Here is a 17,467-nt window from a genome sequence, read left to right on the forward strand (position 1 = left end):
TCCTTTAACCACAGCAGATGAATCCAGGCACTGGTGGGTTAAGTCCATCTACCAGCAAGCAGGTGGAGATAGAGATAAACTGAAGGCAGTGATGCCAGGCGGCCAGCCCCTTTCTCAGCTAGTATGTCATTCGTAAGCAGTAAGCAAGGCAAGAATACAAAACAAAAAACAAGAAACCATCCTCACTATTAAAAACAGAGAACCAAACAACAAACATGAATCAACTTCCATTTGTTCCACAAACAGGAATCCCTTCCATGTCCCCATATCTGTCTGAACTCTGCAAAAAAGAACCCGGAAGGAAAACCATCTATTTCACGCGGAAAACGAAAACAGTCGGCTGAGTTGGGGAGGGATCCTGGATTCATCTGCTGCGGTTAAGGGAAAGAAAATGATCAGGTAAGACAATTTTACCTTCCTTGTCACCTGCAGCAGATGAATCCAGGAACTGGTGGGATGTACCAAAGCAATCCCTAAGTAGGGTGGGAAGCTGACGCTCCATGTGCCAACACTCCCGCCCCAAATCTTGCATATTTCCAAGCAGACACATCTAATCTGTAATGCTTCGCAAAAGAATGACGGGACACCCAAGTAGCCGCCCGACAAATCTCTTCCAGAGATAAGGCAGACGCCTCCGCCCAAGAAGCCACCTGTGCTCAAGTAGAATGGGCCGTCAGGGCCACTGGAGGTGACCGGCCGTGTAACACATAAGCTGCCCCAATGGCCTCCTTAATCCATCGAGCAATGGAAGCCTGAGAAGCCGCCTCACCTCTCCTCGAGCCAGCCAAGGCACAAAGAGATGGTCCGAGTGACGAAAGTCGTTAGAAACCTGCAGGTATCTAAACAAGGCTCTCCGCATGTCCAAGAAACAAAGTAACGCAAACTCTTCCGGATAATCCTCTCTCCGTAAGGAAGATAAATAGCCTGATTGACATGAAAAGCCGAAACCACTTTTAGCAGAAATGACAGCACCATCCAAATCGACACCCCTGCTTCAGAAAACTGCAAAAAAAAGTATCTCGGCAAGACAAAGCTTGAATCTCCGAAATTCTTCGAGCCAAAGTTATGGCCACCAAAAACACCGTCTTAAGAGTAAGATCCTTCTCGGAGGCCTTGCTGAAAGGCTCAAAGGGCGGGGCCTGCAGGGCTCGCAACACTAAATTCAAATGCCACGACGGGCACGGCTGTCGCACAGGAGGTCGGAAACAAAGAGCCTCACGTAGAAAACGAACCACTTCTGTGTGAGCTGCCAATGAGGAACTGTCCAGTTTCCCTCGAAAACAGGCTAGCATGGCCACCTGAATTCGAAGGGAATTATATGCCAATCCCTTTTGAAGACCGTCCTGAAGGAACATCAAAATAACCGGAATGGATGCCCGAAAAGGCGACTCGGCAAGCAGACCACACCACGCTGAGAAAGCTTTCCACACCTGCGCATACGCTGTCGAAGTACATAAGTATTGCCATACTGGGAAAGACCAAAGGTCCATCGAACCCAGCATCCTGTTTCCAACAGTGGCCAATCCAGGTCACAAATACCCAGCAAGATCCCAAAAATGTACAAAACATTTTATACTGCTTATCCCAGAAATCGTGGATTTTCCCCTAGTCCATTTAATAACGGTCTATGGACTTTTCCTTTAGGAAGCTGTCCAAACCTTTTTTAAACTCCGCTAAGTTAACCACCTTTACCACATTCTCTGGCAACGAATTCCAGAGTTTAATTACACGTTGAGTGAAGAAAAATTCTCTCAGATTAGTTTTAAATTTACTACATTGTAGCTTCATCGCATGCCCCCTAGTCCCGGTATTTTTGAAAAGCGTGAACAGACTGCTTCCGCGCCCCCAAAAGAGTGGCAATGACTGGGCCTGGAAAGCTTCCTCCACTGATGTCAAAGGGGAGTCAACCTGAGTGGCAGCCGACACCGATGCCACAGGCGGCACTGATGTCGGGGACCTCACCACAGACGAAGGGCCAGATGCCGCTGCAGCAGACGGTACGGAAAGAGCAAGCATCCCCAACACCGAAGCAGACTAACGCAGTAATCCTTCCAGATGCTCTGGAAGCAGGGTCCTGATGCACCCGTCAAAAGCCACCGTCAGACAAGGCTGCGGGGTCGGTAAAGGAGCCAGGGGCAGAATCTGTAGAGGCTTGGGAGCAGGTACCGGGCTGCCAGAAGACCGACGCATCGACACCTCCTGAATACAGGGGGAGTGACCCTCTCGGTGCAGATGCTTCTCAGGTGCCAATTCCCTAGTCGCCCCGAAGCTCCCGGCACCGTGTGTCAAAGGAGAACTATGGCGGTGCTTCTTCGCATTCGCTCGACGCCCGTCAATCGAGACTCCTCGGTACCGAGGACGTGGAATCCTCACGCCTCCTCGGGGCGGGGTGCCTGCATAACAGGAGGCCTCGAGGCAGGTGAAGACCCATTTGATGCCTCACTGCTCCCAACGCGAACTGGTCTTTCAGCAGCCATTACCTCCGCTCCCAATGTCGATACTTCCCTCGATGTCGATGCCGCCGATCTCGGTACTGATGTCGAAGGACCAGACCGAGCCCCAAAAAGCTTCTCTCATTGGGCTTCTCGAGACGCTTGGGTCCGTTTCTTCATACAAAGACACAGACTGCAAGCGGCTGGGCTATGGTTGGGCTCAAGGCACTGGATACCCCAGGTGTGGGTATCGGTACCTGAGATGGTCCGGTTGCACCGAGTACAACGTTTGAAGCTGCTGTGTGTCTTCGATGACATGGAAGGAAAAATGGCTTTGGTGAAATCAAAATACACGATTGTGCCTAATAAAAGAAAAATGGCACAAAAATAAGGGAATAACCCGGCCGCGACAAAAAACAAAGGAAACTTGAAAGGGGACAAAACTAAAGTACAGTACGGGAACCTTTTTTTTTTTTGTAATGACAATAATAATAAAATAAAGAAAAATTAGAAAAAAAAATCGAAAACTCGAAACTGTTTCCTGGGCTTGAGAGGAGCACAGAAAAAAAAACTACCGCACCTCAACGTGGAGAAGGGAAAACTGAGGAGGACCGCTCATGCGGCGGGTAGAAAATCAATACGCACATGCGTGGTGCATGTGCGCCAGAAGACTGGCAAAACTTTGTTTATATTTTTGCTTGCACAATGCCGATTCCTGGGCCGACGCGGATGTCGACCCACATGTGAGAACAAGCACCCTGCTTGCCCTGGGAGAAAGTAGATTATATTAAAAGGGCATTTCCTCAGGAATACCCAATCACACAGCTGAATAATTTCTTCCAAGAATCTCTCATAAAGACTTCATCAAATGCTTTCTGAAAATCCAGACTCACTTGACTCAACTGTATCCATGGGGTTTTTTTTTGGTGTTTTTTGAGGAATGAATAAAGGATTAGATTGGTGAGGCAAGATATCCCTTTGCCAAATACATGTTGGCTTTGCTCTCTACCTGCACCTTATTTTAGTAGGCCAGCTGCAAATGACCACTGTTCTCAAATATGGGAGATCTGCTGCCAGCACCTTTGGGCTAGAGGGAAAGTTGTGACACTGTGATCCCCCAAGCTCAGTTGGGATTACAAATTTCAGTGCCCTGGTGCACACAGGGCAGTAGAAATCAGTAGCAGTACTGAGCCACCGACTCCTGCAAGCCCTGCACCTCCTCCCACCCGACATCCCTGATGGGCAAATCAAGACAGAATAGCCCAACATCCCCTCCCTCAGGCCCAGAGTTTTTACTCATCCCACTGTGGAAGGCTCTGGGTCTGCTGACTCAAATCTGCCAGCTCCTGTACAAACCCCTTAGCACTGTATATTGCAACCAATCACCTGCTGAAGAGTTCAGTTTCTCTACCTCCACCTGCTGGGTAAGGGGATACAACCCACTGGTCTGGACTGGTTGGCAGGATGAAAAGGAAGAGAAAGTATCTAGGATATTCTCAATATGGATCGTTAGCTTTTACTTTATTTGTGAGATTGTCACCTTGCTAATTTCAAGGAAAACTGATTTTAATTATGCAGGCTTAAAAATTTGGAATCCTGTTCTACTGGCTCCAATTCCACTTACATATCTAAGGAATATCAATACACTTATTCTCTCATTTTTCTTCCTCAACTAAAAGAGAAATGTGTTTGATGCATTATGTTAATTTTGTATTGTACATTAACCTCACAGTAATTTTGGCTTAAATGTTTTATGGAACTCTTTTGATGTATATTTTTATTTTAACTACTCAACTCTTACCTTGATGTTTTATGAATTGTTAGATGGGTTATCAAATTTTAAACATTCCTACTTCTGCCAACAACTTCAAGATGAGTGTGTGTACAGCCTGCCTGAGGGCCACCTTCCTGTAGCCCGTCAAATTTTACTTACTGACTAGATAATTTTAATATTTGACCTTCACTGCCCTGCTTTGTATGTTTTGAATGGAAAAAGTCCAGCTGTTATTTTTGAGCAATCCTGTAACAAAGTAACAAGGAGGTATTTTACCAGAGGAAAAATAGATTTAAATGATACTGTTTAACTGTGAAATGAATTAGCTAATTACATCTACATGTGGAGGGGCATTTTCAAAAGGGACATCCAAGTTTTGATTTGGACGTCCTCACAAAACGTCACAATCCAGGGGCGGGAAAACCCGTATTTTCGAAACAAGATGAACGTCCATCTTTTGTTTCGATAATATGGTCAGAGATGTCCAAATTTTGAAATTTGGCCGTCCCTAGAGATGGACGTTTCTGATTTTCGGCAATTTTCGAAACCAAGGACGTCCATGTCAGAAAGGACCAAATGCAAGCCATTTGGACGTGGGAGGAGCCTGCATTTCTAGTGCAATGGCCCTCCTGACATGCCAGGACACCAACCGGGCACCCTAGGGGGCACTGCACTAGACTTCATAAATTGCTCCCAGGTACATAGCTCCCTTACCTTGTGTGCCGAGCCCCCCAAAACCCACTACCTCCAACTGTACACCACTACGATAGCCCTTAAGGGTGAAGGGGGGCACCTAGATGTGGGTACAGTGGGTTTCTGGTGGGATTTGGAGGGCTCGCTGTTTCCTCCACAAACGTAACCTGTGGGGGGAGGGGGGTATGGACCTGGGTCCGCCTGCCTGAAGTGCACTGCACCCAATAAAACTGCTCCAGGGACCTGCATACTGCTGTGATGCACCTGAGTATAACATCTGAAGCTGGCATAGAGGCTGGCAATCAATATTGTGAAAGATATTTTTGAGGGTGGGAGGGGGTTAGTGACCACTGGGGGGAAAACGGGAGGTCATCCCAGATTCCCTCTGGTGGTCATCTGGTCATTTCGGGCACCTTTCTGTGCCTTGTCGTAAGAAAAACAAGACCAGGTGAAAACGTCCAAGTGTTCGTCAGGGACATCCTTCTTTTTTTCAATTATGGGTGAAGGACGTCCAAGTGTTAGACATGCCCAAGTCCCGCCTTCGCTACACTTCCGACACGCCCCCTTGAACTTTGTCCGTCCTTGCGACTGACTGCAGTTGAAGAAGTCCTAAATCGAGCTTCGATTATACCGATTTGGACATCCCTGGGAGAAGGACGTCCATCTTCCGATTTATGTCAAAAGATGGATGTCCTTCTCTTTCGAAAATAAGCCCGAATGTGACCTACTGAGCGAAAAAGTACCAACAGTGGGATTCCAAATAAATGCTATGAAAGGTTGGAGAGGCAACTTTCATTTTTCAAAGTGTTGTGTACTACAGGGTCAGCAGAATGGGACTATGTAATTTCTTCCGCAACTTTGATGTTTTTCATGTTCTACAGCCTAAAAACTGCAGGTACCTAGAGTGGGGTATGTGATTTCTGAGGTTAATTACTTTTCGTTGATAAATGTTTCTCATTTTTTATAGACTGTAAGATTATACAGTTGATGTCCCTCTACCTTGTGGTACAAAAAGTCACCTACCCAACTTTTAGTACTTTTTCATTCAGCGGGTCACATTACTGCTACTTCTAGTATAAGACAAAAAGATCAAGAAGTGTTCAATAAGTTTAGACTACTTCCAAGGCTACTGCCTTCTATTAAGCTTTGCCACTGATGGGCACAGACGGTTGCACTAATCACGTCCTACATTTGGTCTCATGCGTATTTCAATACTCATTTGAATTTACTAAGAAAACTGGCTCCCACTAGTTACCAATTACCGTATTTTTCGGACTATAAGACGCACCGGACCATAAGACGCACCTAGGTTTTAGAGGAGGGAAATAGGAAAAAAAAAATTTTCCTCTTTCCCTCCTCTAAAACCTAGGTGCTCCGGTGCGTCTTGTCCGGGTTTTGGACCTCCGTTGTGTACTTACAGGATTCCATGTTCCCTGGTGGTCTAGTGACGTCGGGGCAGGAAAGAGCCCCCTCTTTCCTGACCATCGCGCTGCTCTCCGTGCTTCTCAATGCTTTCTGATGGTCTCGGCGATATTCAAAATGGCCGCCGAGAACCTCGGCGGCCATTTTGAATATCGCCGAGACCATCAGAAAGCATTGAGAAGCACGGAGAGCAGCGCGATGGGCAGGAAAGAGGGGGCTCTTTCCTGCCCCGACGTCACTAGACCACCAGGGAACATGGAATCCTGTAAGTACACAACGGAAGTCCAAAAACGCTACCTTCGGACTATAAGACGCACCCCCCATTTTTCTCCCAAATTTTGGGGGAAAAAAGTGCGTCTTATAGTCCGAAAAATACGGTAATATACCAAAAGGCCAAGACTAACAAGTATTCCTACCTTATCAAAAGCCATTTTCTGCTCTGGTGGTTGTGATGTGGTAGTCTTCAACTGAGCAGTGATAGCTTGAACTTGTGCTAGCACATCATCATCAAGAACTGGGGATGGAGGCTTGGGTGGCTGCTGAAAAGTCTGAAGAATCTGATGGAGCTAAAAAAAAAATGGAAGAGATTAACTAGCCTAAGTTTTCAAGTTTATTCAGCACCTGCTATCCCACACATCAACGACATATCTGAGCAGGTTACAATTCTAAAATGGGGATAAGAGAAGGTGAGTGAAGGAATAGGGCTGAGAATGGAAAGGCAAAATTTGGGGAGGGGAAGTGAACTACAATAAAAAGATAAGGCAGTAAAGTTACTTAAGAAGGGAAAGAAAGGTAAGAGGCTGATATCTATAGAGTAGAGAACAAGGGAAAGCCTTTACTTCTCATCCACTGGTTTAGAATTAAAAAACTAAAATCAGTTATTGCAAATTACTTAAGGCAAAGCAACTATTGTGCATTCCTTACTAGCCTGTGACACTGAACCTAGCACTTTGCTATTTTAGTAGAAGCGGCAATCAATCTGCATGGTTAGGTGCAAATACTACTGGAGGCCTTGCATTTCTTAAACTTACCTGACAGGATTACAGGATGTAAGCACAAGTTGAAGCAACAAGACAGAAAATGGAGGAGCAGCAGCAGCAGCAAACAGCAACAGAATCAGAAACACACCATTCCTCATATTATGACACCACCACAGTGCACCAAGATTTTAAGAGGTTAGTTAGAAAGAAAATCTGTTACCTGTGTCGAGTCAGTTTGCTGTAAATGTGTATTAAGGATGGTTAACATGTGTTCAAAATATATACTCTAGAATTACAAATAAGACTATGGGCTACACAAAGCACTTAATGGTTGACTGCATTCCTTCAACCAAGTCAATGTACTAGAAATACTGTAAGGCAGGTGCAGATTTAAACACTAAATGTTGGCACTTATGCACACAACTTACAGTATGACATACCCATATGTATGCCCTCTTGCAGTTATGCACTGAAGTACTACCTTATAAAATAACACCTACGTGCAGTTATGTGCATTAACTGCTGTTTACTCCCATTTTGATGCTTAGATTTCCATTTTAGTGCCAAAACTTATATGCCAAATAGATGCCTATATAAAAGTAGTGGAACCAAGCCCGTTTCCTCAACAATGAAACAGGCCCTAGGAAGGCTGTATTGTAAGCAATTTTTTCTCTCTCCCCTGCCCTCCCTTCCATGTCCAGCAATTCTTCCCTCACATCCCCCTCCATGTCCAGCGATTCTCCTCTTCCCTGCCCTCCCATCTGTGTGTCGCAATTCTCTCCTCTCCTGCTCTGCCCTCCCCTCCCATTGATTCTCCTCTGCTCTGCCCCGCAATCGATGCCCCGCGATTCTGCTTTTCTTTGTACCTGAACGTTCTCTGGCTGGCTGGCTTCGTTCCATTCCATTCGTAACATCCCCTGATGTCAGCTCGCCTCCAGTGTTCCCTTCCCTCTCACTGTTCTGCCCTCTGACATCATTACATCTTGACGCGAGGGCAGGGCAGTGAGGGGGAATGGAATGCTGGCTGACGTCAGGAGATGTTACGAACCCAGCCAGCCAGCCATGGAACGGTACAAATTATTATATAGGATTAATGAGTTTATGTATTGCTTTGACAACAAATTTATGCATTTTACATACCAACAGGCTTTCTTGAATCTGAAGAACACAACACAGGAGGGCCATTCCCCCACCCCCAATAATGCTGCCTCCTCTTTCAATTTCACTCCCCATTTCATAACTGGCACAGGAGGCATTAGCAGGTAAGAGTGCTACTCAAATATCATGCTGTGACTATGCTCACTGAGCAGATGCTCTGATTTCACTCTGATTTTCCCCCTTCCCACCCCAAGTTCAGGTCAACATCTGAGTATCAAATGTTTCTTCCAGAAACAAGTGGAGAAATCACGTGGAGCAAGATTCATTGAATTCTTTTCTAACCCTTCATGAAAGAGTGTGAGTGTGAGTGTGTGTCAGTCATTGCGTGCGTCAAAAGAGAGGGGAGAGGCAGCCACATACATGGGAAGAGAAATAGGTAGGAGGGTAGATAGGAGACAGTGGTGGATGGTATGTTGGGGTGGAAGTGTGACTAGGAGAGTAGAGAATGCGGGAAAGACAATTTACAAGGAACAGTTCCTTAGCTGCCATGTTTCACTGTAACTAGAAGCAAGAACTGCTTCTTTCACAGCAATACACCGGGCCGGTGGGGGGGGGGGGGGTGTTCATTTGTTTTGAGGAGCTTATTTCTCTGGCAAATTTTTGAACTGTTTCCACTATTATTTTCCCCATATCAAATTTGATCTTGTTTCTGTTCTGTTAAATGTTTGGACAGTTAATAATTCCTGCAGAGACACAGGCACACAACTCTGATTTCTACTAGACTGGAAAAGATAAACACACAACTAGTAAGTAATACAGAGTTAAAGAATATAAAATACTAAAAACTGCTGTCTTTTTACCTGTTGTCCTTGTGTTGTCTGAAACAGCTGGGCTACAGCTGCAAATGCATCAGAATTAGGTAGCTGTGATGCAGTAGGTATCGAATTAGCATCCATTTCAGGTGGCTCAACTTGAATATTTGATGGTGGTGGTGGTGAACCTAAAAAGAGATTATCACAGTGAACAGCAATTTCTTTTATCATTCATGACAACACATTATGAAGCAATTCTTACCAATTTATATGGACTGCTTGAGAAAGTGTACTTAGCTTTCCTGAAAATGGTTCATGCTATATGAAAATATATATTTAAATATATATGTAAGGTCACCTATATGAACCTAGTTTCTATCCTTAGTATTAACATATTTTCTACCCAAATACAGTCTACACATAGCAACTTTACGTATTACATAGAACAGGTATTTTCCAAAAATTACAACTATTATCTTAACAAGATGCACACATACCTTCATTACACATTACATTGGGTTCAGCAACAGGCATCTGGTGGTCTAAATGAGAGGTCTCACAAACTGCAAAGCATAAAAATAAAAATCCTTACCCTTTTAAGTCAATCAAGTATTTTGATAATTGTTCATGCTTTGACAACAATTCTAATATTTGAGCAACAACAGAACAGAATAGAATCTCCAACATTTCCATGGAAGACCAAAGCTAAAATCATAAGGTACAAGTTAAAAGGAGACATACTAGAATGATAATGCTTTAGAGATGAGAAAAATTTTGTTCTTGCCTACTTTCCTTGAATCCTGCAGAATCAATCCAGATGCATGGATTTATGCCATGCTTCAAGCAGATGATCATACTTCTTACCAGTGACATCATCACAGTATAAGAAGAGATGCAGCATAAACATTTGCCAATGTACTAGTGTTAAAACAAGGGATAAACCCTCTAAACAGCAAACCTTAGAACAGTTTACCAAACTACGGATCACCACTCCAGAAACCCTCATTTGGGGTGGTAACCTGTACAGGTGCTCCATAAATTTGAAACTCTATGTCTGATCTTCAAGGCCCTGAAAGGAAATGGCCCTGAGTATCTGAAGAATAGGATGATCCTCCACACACTGCCAAGGACACTAAGGTCCTCCCAAGGACTTTCACTAACTATACCCTCTCCAAAAGACATTACACGATGTGATACCCGCAAGCGAGCCTTCTCTGGAGTAGCCCCCACACTCTGGAATGCATTGCCTGAAAGGCTCCGCTTAACACAAGACTATCTCTACTTCAGGAAGCAGGTGAAAGCTTGGCTCTTCAACCAAGCCTTTAATGGAAGAACTAACTTGTTAGTCTCACTCACACACACAAGGATTGACTCGGACTGCACATACTGCAGCGGGACATGTTTATCCACTCCTACCCTAGCTGATGTTTAACCATCTCTCTGACCTCATGTGCAACTTTCTTCAAATCAATCACCTTACTTTCTAATTCTTCCTACTTTCTTACCAATCTATATGTTACAACTTTGCCTTACCCTTCACTACCAATTATAATGTTCACATTACGTATTGTGTTACATTGCAAGTAGTATACTATGCCATACTTTGTATTGTTAGTTGAATATTTTTACTGCTGTAATTGCCTATTGCTCATGTTTGATCTATTCTTACTGTACACCACCTCAAGTGAATTCCTTCAAAAATACGGTAAATAAATCCTAATAATAAATAAGAAGTCATTGTCCTGTGCTACCTGTGGGTTGTGCTCTTTCTGCAGCCGTACATATTGGTGTTGTGGCCACAGAAAGATTGGGAGCGCTGCCTTAGAACCTCTAACCTTCACTTCCTTCTCCAGCCTCTTTCCAAAGACAGAAGCGCCACACGCATACAAACTGAAGTTAAAAGCTGAAACTGTGCAAATTCCAGAACAATTTCAGACTACCCAGAAAGAAGAAAGGATATTAGCAGGCAAAAACAAAATTTCTCCTTCCTTTTCATTCTGCTAGACCACTCCAGATATACTATACATGAGACGTTCCCAAGCCTATCTAACCTGGATGAGAGGAAACCAAGCTGCCCAAGGCATATCTTTCTTAAACCGTACATCCAGCTTGATGAAGAAATGCAAGGACCACCATGTAGCCACCCCACATACGTCCTCTGACACCAACATGTTTGGTCTGACCCATGGAAATGGCTGAAGTCCTCGATAAACGTCTTCGAGCTGCCTTGTACTTGGAAGACCCTCCAGCATATATTCTAAAACCATGGTCTTCCTGATCCATCTAAAGAGGGAAGACTTGGATGCTGCCTTCCCTTGCAGGGCCAAATTAGTCACCTTCAAATACCTAAGGAGAATCTAATATCCAAAAAATGAAGAGCCTCATCTCTCCAAAACAGTCCAGTTTGGAGCACATTAGAGAAATTATTTGGTTCAAATGAAAGTATGAAACCACCTTAGGCAAGAAACTGGACAAAAAGTGACAGACTGTATTGGGGGGGGGGGGGGGGGGGGGGAACCAGGGCCTCAAGTTCAAAAATATACTGGACCATGCAGATTGTCAATAGAAAATCTGTATTGAGGGACACATCTTTTAAGGTGGCATGCTTCCGGTGCTCAGATAAAAGCATGAAATGCACCAAGAACCAAACTGAGATCCCACTAAGGAACCAACACCAACAACAGAGGGCATCCGTTGACCCCTTTTAGGTCGAAAATGCAATGAAAAGCACTATCTTCATTTTATAGTGTTACTACACATAAAAGGGCTGTATAATAGTGGTAAGAATTCAGGTACAAATATACACTTGCCCCAAGTACCCTAAGTGGGTACTGGAGGCAATAGGGGAATATGAATTGCAGAAAATCCAAAAACACTCCCACCTTAATATAATACATCAGTTTAAAAGGAGCACTGCATACATAGCAACAGCTAACTTTGAAGCAAGCTCCCATTAATCTTAGATATAAAAACAAAACAACACTCCACATTCCAAAAGTAATTCAATTACTCTGTGTATATGTGCCACCAAACACTAAATTAATAAGAAATTTCTAAGCATGTCCAGTCATGTCGCAAAACTTTCACACAGAACCCCCCCACCCCCCAAAAATGCTAATTTTGAAACAAATTCAACAGTCACTCATCTCTTCTCCAAAAAAGAATGCAGAAATGTGACTTGCTGAATGTCACAAAACAGTACATGTCAAAAGCAGAAACTGAACCCCAACTTCCCTGGTTTTCAGACCATTGCTCTAACCACTAGGACAGTCCCTCTCCCACCAGTAAAATACCAGCCATATTAGATCCAAATGGGTCTTCAGCTGTTCCCCTCCCCATTCCTTTATTTCTCCCTGCCACACTCATGTGCTGTGTTGTCTCCAAGCAAATGCCATTTTATTTTACAGAATAAAGACTTGCATCATTTTCTTGGCTCATCTCTTTGGTCATCCTCACTCTTTTTGCTTGCTTTTGTTACACTTGTGGGATTGTTTGGTTTTTTCCTCTTTTGCTGTTCTCTAAATGTTGGTACCAAAAGAGGTGATCCCAAAAACAGACTAAATACCAATCTTGGACCTAGTCTTCAACTAGAATTGGCACTATAGCCTAAAGATAACAAAGCCTTACCAACGTCTCCTTGAACGCAAGTCACTTAGAAATCAAATCACAAGGGGATGCCATAAAGATACTGGAAAAGGGGGACACATATGCAGGATACAGCTTTTCTGCACAACATTCAGAACCCACTGGTCCAAGGTTATGCAGGTTGACCCCCGGCAAAAACAACAAAGTGACTGCCCGCTTGACTCAACTCAAAAGAGACCATCACCTTGTCCAGGCACCTGAACAAAGGTGAGATTAACTGAACACCAAAACGTAAAGACAGTTATCTCCGAGTATAGACTCCCTGATTACATTGCTTTCCAATCTCAAAACCCACAGAAATTTCTGGTTCCATTCATTTGGCTGTCAAGAAACCAAAAATATCCACTGAAGCTCTTTCTGGTTTTTTCCAATGTGAACATGTGTGAGATTTGTAAGGTTACTTTAACAAGTATGGTATTTTCAATTGTGCTGACATTTTGTGAATAACTGTCTCTTTGGAAATAGGATTATTGTAATTCTCAGAAATTATTAGTGCATTTTATCAGATCTGTTTAGAGCTTCCAGCCTTCATTTACATCAACCTGTGAGGGCTTTAAGATCTGCATCTAGTAATGTTCTGGATGTTCCCTCATTTAAATTGATTTACCTGGATGAGTATAGGAACATTTATGTAGCAGGGCCAAAGCTTTGGAATACTCTTCCTTTAGAAGTAAGGTCTAAGAACAATTTGATTTTAAAAAAAGCTTTACATTTTTTTTTTTTTATTTCAGAAGGCACTTTCAGCTCTGTAATGTACGATTTCTATATTAGAAATACTAGATACGATTGTTTCTAGATAGGGTTGATGATGTATTTGTTATGTGCTTATGTTGGTTTGTGTTTTGTACTTTGTTACCTGCTCAGAATTGTAAAATGATGTGGGCTAGAAATTTTATAAATAAATAAAATAGTGACTTATTTGCTGCCAGAGAAATATATTTTTGCATGCTAGCCTTATTTTTGTACTAATCCTTGCTATCTACGATATAAGATTTATTATCTGTTTCAGAGCTTGCATAGAAAAGTCACTTCACACTCAATACAGAAGGAATAGTGATCACACATACAGCCTAGACATTATGGTGTGCTGGTTGCTCCTGTCAAGTAACTGTGCCACTCCTTTATGTTATTCCTACATTTACGGGGGCTTGTCCAGGATACTTCAATGGGTAAAATGGGAACTACTGGAGGCTGGGCAAAAGCATTCCTAGACTTCCCAGACCCTACAAATACCAAGTCTTTCCCCCAACCCCCTGGTCCATAAATCCTGGAGTCTTAGGTCCAAAACAGGCCAAGCTACCCTCAGGTACTGCATGTTCTCTGAAAGCCTCTGTGGTTTAGCCTTCTCTTGGTCTTTAATTTCTTCAGGTTCTCCCCAAACAGCAGCTTGCCCTTGAAAGGCAGCTTGCTGAGGAAGGTTTCAAAGGTCATAACTACAGACTAATGTCACAGTCACAAGAACCTGCACACCATAATCATTGAAGCCCCCAAAACAAGACAACAATCTGATCAAATCATACAAGGGATCAGGTATACAGGCAGCCCCAACACTAAGCGAGGACCTACAACAAGCTCTCTGGAAACGCAAAATCCAATGGAATTTGTCTTGCTTTGAACCTGTGCATTGTTAAATCTGTTGATTCTGATATAGGAGTTTTTACCCGTGCACTGCTGTTCTAACTGTTAAGCCTCTTGATAATTGAGGGATTAGCAACAATCTTGGTAAAAAAAAAAAGTTATATATGAAGTAGTTATTCCTACTTAATTTTATCCCTTACATATTACTTTGCTTTCCCCTCCCCCACCTTCACTCTTTCTCTACCCATAGCTGAATCACCTGATCTCTTAGAGGCAGGATCCTAAGGCAAGAGGTGTTGTAATAGAACACTGGAGATTGGTATCACAGCTAGCACATTCCACAGCTCTTGGTTCCATAGGCCCTCCCACCCTGCCCCTCAGCCCACCCACCCCTAGGGTGACTCTTCCTATATAGCCTTCCAAATCCATTGCCTACTCCCTTCAAAACCTCTCTCAATTACAGCCAGTTTTGACACAATTTCTCCTCACTTTTACTCGAGCTGTCTGATCTCTATCAGGTACAGTACTGATTTGATATAAACAGGGTTTTTCTTCCTTTTGTAGTACAAACATATACTATATATAAAATCAGATTTACTGTTCCTTTCTTATATACATCTAAGAGAAGGATAATAGTTTTCCTTCACTTTTCCTTTAAGAAAATCAGCTTCCTCTAGGCTTCATTTTTACCCTCACTTTAAGAAGGGAACAAGTAATACTCTTTTGTTATTAGGGGACCATGGTAGGCCCTTCATTTCTTTTTATCCACAGGTGAACAACTCCAGCACTTGAAATATGACAAGGAAACATCGTGCCCCTAAAGTTGAGGCTCTCATTACAGCTTCTGCCTCAGTCTAGACTGAATGCTTGGCCTAAGGCAAGATTCTTGTTTCATATGATAAATGCTTGCGCACTGAATCCATCATGAAAGAAGTACAAGAACTAAGAGAGGAGGTGGCAAGACTAAGAAGGATTTGTGACAACCAGAAATTCATCCCAGAGACACGTGTTGAAACATTGGGGATCTCCAGGAAAGGGACAGAAGATCTTGTGCAGAAAGAGGACTGCTGGTCACCAGATCCTGCAAAATCAACCCCCCCACCACCACCACCAACTTCATCTTCTATAGAACTGAAGAATCGGTTCACAGCCCTGGAAGCTGACGAAATTAAAACATCTCAGGAACAGGAGGAAACAAGAATCAAAAATCCCAAAGCTGCAGTATCGATGGCCAATAAGAAGCGAAAGGTAGTGGTGATTCTCTTCTGCGGGGTACTGAGGTGCCCATCTGCAGATCAGACATGACGACGAGGGTGTGCCCACCTGCAGGTCAGACATGATGACAAGGAGGGTGTGCTGTCTGCCTGGTGCCAAGAGTCGAGATGTAGCGGAAAGACTGCCTAGACTCATCAAGCCTACTGACCATTATCCTATGCTGCTGGCTCTGCTAGCTGACCTCTTCAATGCTTCCCTACAGTCTGGTGTGGTCCTGGAAGACTGGAGAAAGGTGGGTGTGGTTCCTCTGCACAAGAGCGGAAGGAGGAGGTTGGGAATTACAGACCTGTCAGTCTGACCTCAGTGGTGAGTAAACTAATGGAAACACTACAAAAGTGGAGGATCGTGAGGTTTCTTGAATCAAATTGCCTGCAGGGCCTGAGGCAGGTCATGTGAGACGAATCTGATTGATTTGACTGGGTGACCAAACAGATGTGGTGTACTTGGATTTTAGTAAAGCCTTTGACACGGTTCCATACAGGCAACTGATCAAACTGAGTGCCCTCGGTATGAGACATAAAGTGACTGACTAGGTTAGAAACTGGTTAAATGGGAGGAAACAGAGGGTAGTGCTTGTCAAGGTTGTGGCCGTGCCCTTATGTCCTCTGTATCTAGCTCTGTGACCTCTCCAGTCTGCCTTTTTTCCTGTTCTTCTCCCTGTTAGCCAAGCCTCACTTTGATGTCCCTGAAGCCAAGCCTCGCTTTTGTCTCTCTGCTTCTGCTTCATTTCCTACTTGTGACATCATCAGCCTACTCCTTTATAAGGACCCAGGGAGCATTCCTGTGTTGCCTTTGCAACAGGTCTATTTTTCCCTTTTCTTGTTATACTGTTGTTTGATTCTGAAGGAACTGGTACATAAGTACATAAGTACTGCCATACTGGGAAAGACCAAAGGTCCATCAAGCTCAGCATCCTGTTTCCAACAGTGGCCAATCCAGATCACAAACACCTGGCAAGGAATTGATTTCCTTTAGGAAGCCGTCCAAACCTTTTTTAAAAAGGTGGTCTTGTTAGCTGTGCCTCTGGGCACAGCCTTGAGCCCTGTGTGTGGTTTTGGTTTGGACCTGTATGGATTACTTGCCTGTTGGCTTTGCTCTCAAACAAAGCCCTGTTCTGCTTTTCTGTGTTGGTGTTCTGGTTTGAGCCTGAATGGATTACTTCCTTGTTAACTAGGCTCTCCAGCATAGCCTGTTCTGTTTCCCTTGTTACCTTTCACTGTTCATAGAGCCAGTTGTTGCCAGCTGCTTCCCATGATTACTTTGCTTCCATGCAGCTGTGTGTGCTCTGTCTCTGCCTGCCTTCCCTTTCCCTACCTGGCTGTGGGTGCTGGTAGTTATGGTAAGAGAATTGTTTGTTTTTCCTTTTGTTTACTTTAAACCTTTGACTGCAGTGTTTGTTATTTTGTTCTTATATGTTCTGCATCTTTCTGACTTGTGTATTAGAAGCAGCCCTTCCCTTTAGCCTGCTTTAACTCTTTGTCTGCTGTTTTTGTTACTGGTTCTTGTGAGCATTGCTCCTTATCTGATTTCTGTATGTAAAGGCTGCCTTCCCTTTTTGCTTGCTTTTCCCTTTGTCTCTAGTGTCTGTTATTTGAGTCTTTGGCACTTCCTTGTGTATTACTATGAGTGGCTTCCCTTTATCCTTGAGTCAGCATTGTGTATTCTTATGAGTGGCTTCCCTTTACCCTTGAGTGCTGTGTGGCCAGCCTTGTGTATTCCTATAAGTGGCTTTCCTTTATCATGAGTGCCATGTGGCAG

General features: G+C 43.6%; 1 protein-coding gene across 5 annotated transcripts in view; it reads right to left on the reverse strand.

Moving 5' to 3' along the window:
• The window catches only part of SCAF4 (SR-related CTD associated factor 4), a 314,126-nt gene that overhangs the window by 200,613 nt on the left and 96,046 nt on the right, over positions 1-17,467 (reverse strand). For 3 of the 5 annotated variants that reach the window (XM_030202135.1, XM_030202134.1, XM_030202138.1), the window contains exons 6-9: positions 9,709-9,774; positions 9,260-9,399; positions 7,522-7,539; positions 6,738-6,887 (exon numbers count right to left, since the gene is read on the reverse strand). In XM_030202135.1, the coding sequence (XP_030057995.1) occupies positions 6,738-6,887; positions 7,522-7,539; positions 9,260-9,399; positions 9,709-9,774 (374 nt within the window). The remainder of the gene's footprint in view (positions 1-6,737; positions 6,888-7,521; positions 7,540-9,259; positions 9,400-9,708; positions 9,775-17,467) is intronic. The other 2 variants (XM_030202137.1, XM_030202136.1) reach the window with 1 other exon arrangement.

The sequence above is a fragment of the Microcaecilia unicolor genome, chromosome 4 (assembly GCF_901765095.1).
Source record: "Microcaecilia unicolor chromosome 4, aMicUni1.1, whole genome shotgun sequence".
Classification (NCBI taxonomy): Eukaryota; Metazoa; Chordata; class Amphibia; order Gymnophiona; family Siphonopidae; genus Microcaecilia; species Microcaecilia unicolor.